We start from the raw sequence: 10,298 nt of genomic DNA on the forward strand, positions 1-10,298 counted from the left end.
TGATTTAAGCTTTAGTAATGTTTCTTTTACATATGTGGGTGCCCTTGTGTTTGGGGCATAAATATTCAGAATTGAGACTTCATCTTGGTGGATCTTTCCTGTGATGAGTATGTAATGCCCTTCTTGATCTCTTTTGATTGATTTTAGTTTGACGTCTATTTTGCTGGATATCAGGATGGCTACACCCGCTTGTTTCTTAAGACCGTTTGATTGGAAAGTCTTTTCCCAGCCTTTTATTTTTAGGTAGTGTCTATCTTTGAATTTGAGATGTGTTTCTTGTATGCAGCAGAAAGATGGGTCCTGCTTTCGTATCCATTCTGTAAGCCTATGTCTTTTTATAGGTGAATTAAGTCCATTGATATTGAGGGAAATTAATGACTAGTGATTGTTCATTCCTGTTATTTTTTGGTGGTGATGTGTGGGTACTTCTATACGTTGGGGTTTACTGCTGTGGCTTTATCTGTTGCCTGTGTTTTCGAGGGTGTATCTGACTTCCTTAGGTTGGAATTTTCCTTCTAGTGCTTTCTGTAGGGCTGGGTTTGTGGATAAGTATTGTTTAAATCTGGCTTTGTCATGGAATGTCTTGTTCACTCCATCTATGGTGATTGAAAGTTTTGCTGGGTATATTAGTCTAGGCTGACATCCATGGTCTCTTAGTGTCTGCATTACATCTGTCCAGGTTCTTCTGGCTTTCAAAGTCTCCATTGAGAAATCGGGTGTTATTCTGATGGGTTTGCCTTTATATGTCACTTGGCCTTTTTCCTTTGCTGCTCTTAATATTCTTTCTTTATTCTGTACGTTTAGTTGTTTAACTATTATGTGGCGAGGGGACTTTTTTGGGGGTCTAGTCTGTTTGGTGTTCTATAAGCTTCTTGTATCTTCATAGGCATTTCCTTCTTTAAGTTGGGAAAGTTTTCTTCTATGATCTTGTTGAATATATTTTCTGTGCCCTTGAGTTGGTATTCTTCTCCTTCTTCGACCCCAATTATTCTTAGGTTTGGTCTTTTCATGGTGTCCCAAATTTCTTGGACATTTTGGTTCATGACTTTGTTGGCTTTAGTGTTTTCTTTGACTGATGAATGTATTTCTTCTACTGTATCTTCAACGCTAGAGATCCTCTCTTCCATCTCTTGCATTCTGTTGATTATACTTGCATCTGAAGTTCCCAATCGTTTTCTCAGATTTTCTATTTCCAGCATTCCCTCTGTTTGTGTCTTCTTCATTTTTTCTATTTCCCTTTTCAGGTCTTGGACTGTTTCCTTCATTTGTTTCATTGATTTTTCTTGATTTTCTCTCAGTATTTTATTGTTTTCTTCCAGGACTTTATTGATTTCTTCTAATTTGTTTGCCCTTTCCTCTAGTTGTTTACAGCGTTCTTCACATTTTTTTGCCTTTTCCTCTACACAAGCCTCTAGCTTCTTCATGATGTCATTCATAAGGCTGTTTTCTTCTGCTTCTTCCAATTTCTGATGTTCAGGTCTAGGTGTTGGAGGAGGGCTAGGGCCTGGTGATGCTGTATTGCTATTCATTTTGTTGTATATGTTTCTGCCTTGACGTCTGCCCATCTCCTTGTGTTTCGCTCTTGGCCTTATCAGCACACTTGGTTCAGACAGACCAGTGTTCCAAAAGGGAAGTCCGGAGCAAGATGGGAGCTGGGGGCCAGCCTCTAAGTCTCAGGAAGAGGCTTGGGGCTCAGGCAGATGGGCATGGCGGCAGGGCGTGGAGACTGCAGGGTCTGCCAGGGGTCTTGGAGAAGGGGATCCTTTCCGGTGGGGCTAGCAGGGAACCTGCCCGGTGGCCAGAACCTGGGGCCGAGTTGGGCAGGTCTTCCCTGGAGTGGCTGGTGCCCAGGGATGGGGTCCGGGGCAAGGAAGGGCACTCACCAGTGTTGTAAAAGGGAAGTCTTGGGCAAGATGGGAGCTGGGGGCCGGCCTTTAAGTCTCAGGAAGAGGCTTGGGGCTCAGGCGGATGGGCGTGGGGGCAGGGCGTGGAGACTGCAGGGTCTGCCAGGGGTCTTGGAGAAGGGGATCCTTCCCGGTGGGGCTAGCAGGGAACCTGCCCGGTGGCCAGAATCTGGGGCCAAGTTGGGCAGGTCTTCCCTGGAATGGTTGGTGCCCAGGGATGGGGTCTGGGGCAAGGAAGTGTACTCACCAGTGTTCCAAAAGTGAAGTCCGGAGCAAGATGGGAGCTGGGGGCCGGCCTCTAAGTCTCCTAAAATTTAAATTATTTTGATCATACTTCTTCCTCTCCCCTAAGATCCTTTCTCCATCTCTACCCACCCAAATTTAAACTCTCAAAACATACACAAAGAAAGAATACAACAATAGAATCACCTAAAACCAAGAAACCAAGCAAACAAAAAAATCCAAAAAGAAAACCATCAAACACCAAGCTAAAACCAAATAAAAGCACCTAAAAAACCTTGTAGTCCAATTATATATTAGTCAGCTAGCTACTCCTGAACATGAGGCCTGTCCTGCAGTGGTTGAATACCCAATGCCACTCTTGGAGAAAACTTATTTTTGCTTTCTGAGAAACTTTAAGTGACAGTTCAGTCATTAATCTTTACCCTATTGGCTAGGTTTTAATTAATTAAGTAATCAGTTCACTCATTCATTTCTTTTTAAATGTAATAAGATAAAACAAGAACTATTACAATGATGTTGGACAAGACAAACAGAAGGAAAAGAAACCAAGAGAAGGCACAGGAATCAGAGACCAACTCATGTGCACACTCAGGAATCCCATAAAAACACTAAACTTTAAGCCATAGTATAAACATGGACCTGGTGCAGACTGATGCAGTCCCTGTGCATGCTTCTTCAGTTGCTGTGAGTTCACATGGGCTTTGCTCATGTTGATGTAGAGAGCCTTGTTTTCTTGGTGTCCCCCATGCCCTCTTTCCACCTCCTCTTCCAGAGGGTTCTCTGACCTCTGAGGGGAAGAATTTGATGTAGACATATCATTTCAGGGCTGAGTGTTCCAAGGTCTCTCTTGCTCTGTGTACTGTCTGGCTGTGGGTCTCTGTGTTGTTCCCATCTGCTGCTGGAGGAGCTTCTCTGCTGATGGCTGAACAAGACACTGATCTATGAGTACAGCAGAATATCATTTGGAGTCATTTTATTACTACATTTTTTTCTTTTCTTAGACCAGTATTAATTCTTTTTGTTCTAGATCCCTGGGCAATCTGTTCTCAGGTTCGCGGTCACCTGAGCAGTGCTGGGTGTGGCTTCCATCTCATGGGCACCTTAAGTCAAATCAGTCATTAGTGGGTTACTGCCCCGAGCTGTGCCACTATTGCAGATCAAAGGGTTGTGGCTGGCTTGGTGTTTATGGTTCTCTTTTGTAAGCATACAGAGTATCCTGCGCCAAAGAAGCTGAAACGGGAGTGGAGCCTCTATGTAGGCACCAACTCAACCTCTCCATTTTAATGGGTTATGCAGGTGCTGTCGTCAGCAATGTGGCCTTGCTGTCAGTTTGTGAGGAGCAACCTATAGTCTTGGCAGAAACCTGGGTTGTTTGGGGATTCCCACCGGGCCCATTTGGCCAACAACTCTTATTTTCCAATTTCTATCTACCCTGACATATGTAACATATAACTTAGTTTCCCTGTTCCTGGATCCCCCGTTCAATAGAGAGGATGGAATCCTGGTTCCTTCAAAAGCTGTCATTTCATTTATAGAAAAGTGCATCTACCTTCTGTGACATGCAGTTGCACCGATATGTATAGAGACACCATCATGCAGGGCACAGAGTAAGAGCCATGAACCCATCTCCCAAGGCAACTCAGTGGTGCTTTCTTTCAAGAACAAGTCTCAGTCTTGAACCCACGTTCATTTATATCATTTTGCATTTTGGATAGGAAGGACATCCTAGGAACTAGAATGAAAAGTACACAGAAGGACCACTCTTGGACACACATAAGTTTAAAAAAAAAGTGTCCTTGAAGTTTTATGAGTAAAGATTGCTTTTAGAATAAGGTCAATATTGCGGAAGCATTTATATTTCAAGCTCCATATGATATTTAAAGTATTTAATGTGCGGGAATGAAAAAAAATCATATACAGCAAAGGCCTTCACTACCGATAGGCACAGGTCGAACAAGGGACTCTAAATTTGTCCTGGTTCATGTTTGGGACTTGCTCAGAAAGTACAATCTCCAGTTCTGAGCACCATTTAGTCTACTCCTATCTGATGAGGAGAAGAAAACTACTTGGTCTATGTGTCAGAAGTCGACCCTTCCAGGTCACAGCTTGGCCCTTTGGGAAGATGAAATCCAGTCTAGAGATGCAGGAAGCTCCATACACAGAAACATGGCTAGTTGTTCATTTTCTCAACTCACATCCTTCCTCTCAAAATCATTAAACCCTAATTAAGCTTGAAATAACTTCTGAGGAAAGCAGATGTAGTAATTGTGGAGAGAGAGGGAAGAAGTACTTCAGGGACTGGGGCCCTGCAGAGGCCTTCCTTCCCCCTGACACTGTGACAACATGAAACTTGAAGTCTGCACTACCTGATGGCAGCCAAGAGCCCCACAAATCCTGACAGTACAAATAGGACCTGGCAAGTGTCACTTCTCAGAGCTGCTCCCGAGGCTGTCTGCACCACAGAGGTCCAGGTGAGTTCATGGAGGTAAGATCTTCGATCCCCTCAGCTGTGCCATAGAGGGTTTCACTGAAGCAGAAGTCTCTCCCTTTGACTAAGCCAGGGAGCAGTTGAGAGGCTCTGTGATCCTCGGGACCTCTGCTTTCCTTCTGGCCCTACAAGGCTGGTCCCTGGCTCCAGAAAGACCAAAGGAGACTAGTTTCTAGAGATACAGAAATGGACCAGAAATGTTGAGGCATCGCTATCCATCACAGGCTGGAGGATCATGACAGAGCTCTGGCTGGGTCTTTGCCAAAGGTTACCTTATTAAAGAATCAATAAGATAGATAAGATTTTCAGAGGTCTGTCAAAAATTCAAGAAAAGCATAATGATACACTCCTGTAACATCAGAACTAGAGAGACCAAGGCATAGTAATTGTTGTTCAAGGCCACTCTGGTTTACATATGGAGACTCTCTCTCAAAAATAACTAGATACATGAAAGACAAACAAAAATCCTTGTCTTTCTTTCTTTTAGGTATAAGCTTCCCAGCATTGTGACTTCTACAGTGTCACTAGTATTTGTAACATTTATACTTTTCACTTTTGATGCATTTTCACTTTTCAAATATTGGCATTTTTTACAATAGCTTTATAACTCCCAGTCTGAAGATTTTCTGTCTGTATCTACCTAGTCATTGTATCCCTGGCGGGTGTGGGAAGTGTACTACTAAGTGTAACGGTTGTCATGGCCATCTTGAGAATTGCTGCTATATAGGATTCAGGCTGTGAATTAGCACATTCTGAAAGAGCTTATTCTAAGTTTATCCCAGTGCTAAGCAGCAAAGATCCACAATCTTTTGAGTTTTGTCTGTTTGCCTGCTTGCTGGCTCTTGGAGGCTAGACTCATCATGGTATCACCCATCAATCTAAACACAAGTCCCTCCTGTTTTTTAAATTAATTTCTTTTAGCATTTCCCAAATAATGTGGGAGATGAGTCCTCTCTCCCTCCTCTGACAGTCACTTCAGTCAAAAGGAATCACTTATTAGAAGTCTCAGCAGTGTGTCTCAAATATGATTTAAAGCTTGGAAAAGGGAAGAGAAGCCTAGAAAAGTAGGAATCCCCGGGAAAGCATGGACCAAACAAACAGAAAAATGTTAATATTTTCCATCAGTACTTGGGTGAACTGAAAGCAGGGATTTCTACAGATTCCAATCACTGACAAAACATTTGAATTTTATTCTAAATATGTCAGTGAATGATGATGCCCTTTCTATTAATATCTGGAGCATATTTCATTTGTACAGATATTTAGGATGGTATTGTGGTTTCTAGAACTCACTGATACAGGCAGTAATTACCTCCTTGCTAGAGGAGCCGTTGGAAGGAACAGCTGACATTTCTAGAGTCATGAGGCCACCTGGACACACACCTGGGAAGAAGGCTAGGTTGATGAAGGTCACACAGGAGATCATTAGGACACAGACATTTAAAGTGATCCTGTGAGTTTAACAGGAAGGAGGGCAGTGAACAGAGGCCTTCCGAGTACTCAGAACACACAAACCCATGCAGCCACCATAATAGTCAGATTCCTCTTATCCTAGAAAAGGTGCCAAAGTTTACCACAAATGCCTGAGAAATGATAATGGAGTTCACAACATGAAGAATAATATTCTACCCAGGTCCAAGTTCTGGAATCAGTTGGAACTGGTGTGTGAAAAAGCAGCCTGCCTGACAGACAGATTGGAGGAAAAGCAGGCTGCAAAACCAACTGACATAATTGCTGCTCCAAAGGCCCCACAGGGGCAAATGCCACCGTGAACTCTTAGACAGTGGAATCTCTGCACACTCCCAAAAGCCCCAGCTTACTGATCTACCTGCCGTGGAAACTGAGGACTCCTAACTCAAACACTGCACTCCTCTGGGGCAGTGTGTAACACCTCATTATTGCCTTCTTAACCGCATCACCATCCCTGGTCCAGAGCTGACCCCTGCTCCCTTGTATGTCCTGAGGTCATTCACTGGGGTCACAGATGCCCGGAAGTCATCCACTAGGATCACAGCTCTCTGCTACCTGCTTTTCTAGGAAGGAACACAGGGTTCTGCTAGACGCCATCCCTAGCTGCAACCTGGTAGTTACATGAAAATTTTCAGGTTGTATTTTGATGATTCAGCTTTAAGTGTAGGACCCTATCTGGAAAGGTTGTGCAACTGGACTTGACATTGAGAACTACTTAAAGAAAAAAATAGCCAGTAAACATTTACATGGAGTGAAATCACAGAATGGCCAACATAAAAACTCTCAAAACATTGGGATGTAGAAATTGAAGTTTTAAAGCGTTGAAGTCAAATGCAAATCTAGAAATTGTTACACTAATTAAGATACAAAGAAGAAAGGAGCCTTGGTCTTTGGAAATTGTGTGGGGGAAATATGATGAAATAGAGAAAAGAAGAAATTTGGTTGGGAAAATTTGGAGCTCAATTCAGCTATGCGGAGAGTTAACTAGGACAATCCATGCACACAGACAGACAGACACACACACACACACACACACACACACACACACACACACATTTGAACAAGTCAATTTTGCCTATATAGAACTCAAACATATCTCCTTTAAATCTAGAGTTTTATTCCAGTTCCCAAACTCACCTGTCAGGGAATACACATGGCTCAGAGTCCCCAGGGAAAACGGGGAGTTTTGGGGACCTAATCTACAGCAGTACATGTGTTCATCACTGACTCTTGTGTACCAGAAAATGCTATTATGCAAAATATGTTTTTCAGATAAATGTCTAGCATTACTGATGCTTTCTTGAAAAACTCTTTGTGTCCTGAATACAAGTTCTTCTACTTATGAAAGAAGAAATGGTTTTAAAATTTATTAAGGAAATAGTTTTCTTCTTCATGACTGTGCTTGGCACTCTGGGGAACACTTTTGTTTCTGTGAATTATATGATCAGTTTATTGGGAGGCCCTGAGAAGAAACCCATACACCTTATTCACATCCACTTGGCTTTAGCGAACATCATAATCCTTCTTGCAAAAGGATTGCCAAAGACAATAGCAACTTTTGGTTTGAGAAACTTCCTAGATGACATAGGCTGTAAGATCATCATTTACCTGTCAAGGATGGCCCGTGGTGTCTCCATCTGCACCAGCAGTCTCCTCACTGTGGTCCAGGCCATCATCATCAGTCCCAGAGCATCTGGGTGGAGGAGGCTCAGACCAAAGTCTGCATGGCACATCCTTCCATTCTTTTCTTTCTTTTGGATACTCAATGCTTTAATAAGTGTGAACCTAATCCACTCCATCACAAGTATAAACCTGAATATGTCACAGCTTGAAAATGGTGACAACCATTGTTATTTTATGCTAGAAAGTCAGAAAACAAGGTGGATTGTTCTCCCTCTCATGGTCCTGAGAGATGCTGTGTTTCAGGGTGCCATGGGAGGGGCCAGTGGCTACATGGTATCTCTTCTCCACAAGCACCACCAGCATGTCCTCTACCTTCAGAACTCCGAGCTTCTCAACAGAACTCCCCTTGAGCTGAGAGCTGCCCAGAATGTCCTCCTTCTGATGCTCTGTTTTGTTTTTTTCTATTGGACTGACTGTGCTTTTTCTCTATTTTTAAGTCTCTCTTTAGGGAACAATTCCTTGATGGTAAATATACAAAAAATTTTGGCCCTTGGTTATGCAGTCTTCAGCCCTCTTGTGCTGATTCACAGGGATGGACTTCTGGCTGAGTGTTGGCATGCTCAGTGGGAGAAAGTGAGAAAATGTCTCTCTTGTGTAGCTGTTCAATGAGTGTGAAAGAGCTCTCCGTTCTGCAGTATTGTGGGGAATACAAAATCCCACAAAGCAGTTCAAGCACGTGTTTATTCTCAGACAGTCTTCCTGGTGACTCACCGCCTTGAGCTGAGAGAGAGATCTTAGCAAATTACAGTGATAAATGAAACCTCATTCTCCATTTTCCTCTCTTTTGAGGGGATTTTTTAAAAACCTGTCTATATTTGTATTGTATGGATAGTTTACCTGCATTCTGTCTGTGTAGCACATCCGTGCCCGGTGCCTGTAAATTGTGGAAGAGGTCATCAAATGCCCTGTGACTGACTCATGTTAGAGAGGTTGTTCAGAACCAAAATGTGGTTTCACTAGGAATTGAACCTGGGTCCTCTGGAAGACCAGCTATATTCCCAACTTCTCAACCACATCTCCAGCACAGATAAAACGGTCTTAACTATGTTTAGTAAAACTGGTTTTACTAACACCGTGACTGTAAGCACACAGATGAATTTGGTAAATTTTATCTCTTTCATAGTGATTTACTCATGTTAGTCCAAGAAATTCATTTTTTGTGTGTGTGTGTGACTGTCACTGTGCTTGCTAGATGGTAGTACCACGAGGCTATTTTGGGATACTTCAAAGTATCTGTAACTATCCATCCATAGAGAAGATGTTATAGAATTGTGAAAGAAGGACATGTACTCTGCATTCAGTTCATTGAAGCCCCACGCCCCAGTCACAGAAATTAAAAGCCCTGAAGCATTTCATTGGTGGTCTGTTCATGAAGGTTCTCTGCAGGAATAAAGACTGTAGATATGGGATAAACTAGAAAACAATGCACAGTGAAGTTTCCTGTTATATCGTCTACAGTTTCTATGTTGATGAAAAGCTATGGATTTGCCTTTTTGCAATGGACAGGTCATGTGACTGAAGCCGACTGAGTCTTTCTGGCAGCTGCCTTTTGTTAATGCCCGGGTGCTCTCCACGACACTATCCAGTTGTTTGTCATCAAAGAGCTGCAAAAGGATCGGATTCTACATTCATTTACATGAAGGATTCTCTGCTTGATTTCTCAAATTGGATCCACACAATAAGATATTGACATGGTTCTAAGATTCTGATGGACACATTCTGAAAAATACTCATTAATATAATCGTTGAACATGAAATTGTAGAATTGTTAGAGGGGGGTTTATGCCTTATTTGAAAAAAACTGCTCTGTTATATCTGACTAAACCCCTTGTAATATTTTGAGTGCATCATGGCTCTACTTTACAATGATGTGTAAGTATTTATATTTTGCTTGGTTGCACTGAATATATAAAACATTTAAGTAAGTGGTGTGTATTGTATTGTGCTATAGATTACTAATTAGCTTGTTTTTCTAATATAAAGATTTATTTTTATTTATGTGTATGTGCCTGTGTGAGTGTATGCCACATTTGTACAGGTACCCACCAGGCCAGAAAGGGCACTGGGTCCCAAGGAGCAATAACTGCAGGTGGTCATGAGTCTTTGATGTGAGTGTTGGACAAAGAACCAGGATCCTCTGCAAGAGGAGCAGGTGTCTTAACCATCCCTCCAGCTCCTTTTCACATTTCTCATGTAAATGTGACTTGTTTGTAGGTAACATCCATTGCTTCTCTTGGTCTCACTCTCTTCTGTTACAGCCATTTTCTAGAACCTGACATAAAGGGCCAGACTAATGAACACTTTCTCAGTGTGTAATTTGACCCAAAAGAAAGTGATGTGAGAATATGGAGAAGGAGTAAAGAAAGATGTGTTAAATCTGAATAATGAAGACATTGCTCAACATTAAAAATAGACAGGGAGTCTGGAGAGGGGACTTGTGGGTGAAAGCACCTGCCGACAAGCCAGACAACCTGATCTGTCTCTGAAGGAGAAAACTACCTCCCACATGC

The 10,298-nt window shown here is 42.4% G+C and overlaps 1 protein-coding gene across 1 annotated transcript; it reads left to right on the forward strand.

The window, feature by feature from the left end:
* Nucleotides 1-7,446: 7,446 nt before the first annotated feature.
* Nucleotides 7,447-8,397, forward strand: LOC128103068 (vomeronasal type-1 receptor 4-like). Its single transcript, XM_052727153.1, has one exon. It carries the CDS (start codon nucleotides 7,447-7,449, stop codon nucleotides 8,395-8,397), a length of 951 nt encoding a protein of 316 aa, XP_052583113.1.
* Nucleotides 8,398-10,298: the final 1,901 nt, after the last annotated feature.

This window comes from Peromyscus californicus, unplaced genomic scaffold (genome assembly GCF_007827085.1).
Source record: "Peromyscus californicus insignis strain IS unplaced genomic scaffold, ASM782708v3 Scaffold_8__1_contigs__length_139910024, whole genome shotgun sequence".
Taxonomy (NCBI): Eukaryota; Metazoa; Chordata; class Mammalia; order Rodentia; family Cricetidae; genus Peromyscus; species Peromyscus californicus.

What these genes read in the sequence shown, in the direction of transcription:
- LOC128103068 (XM_052727153.1), top strand. Translation starts at nt 7,447, where the DNA reads ATGAAAGAAGAAATGGTTTTAAAATTTATTAAGGAAATAGTTTTCTTC.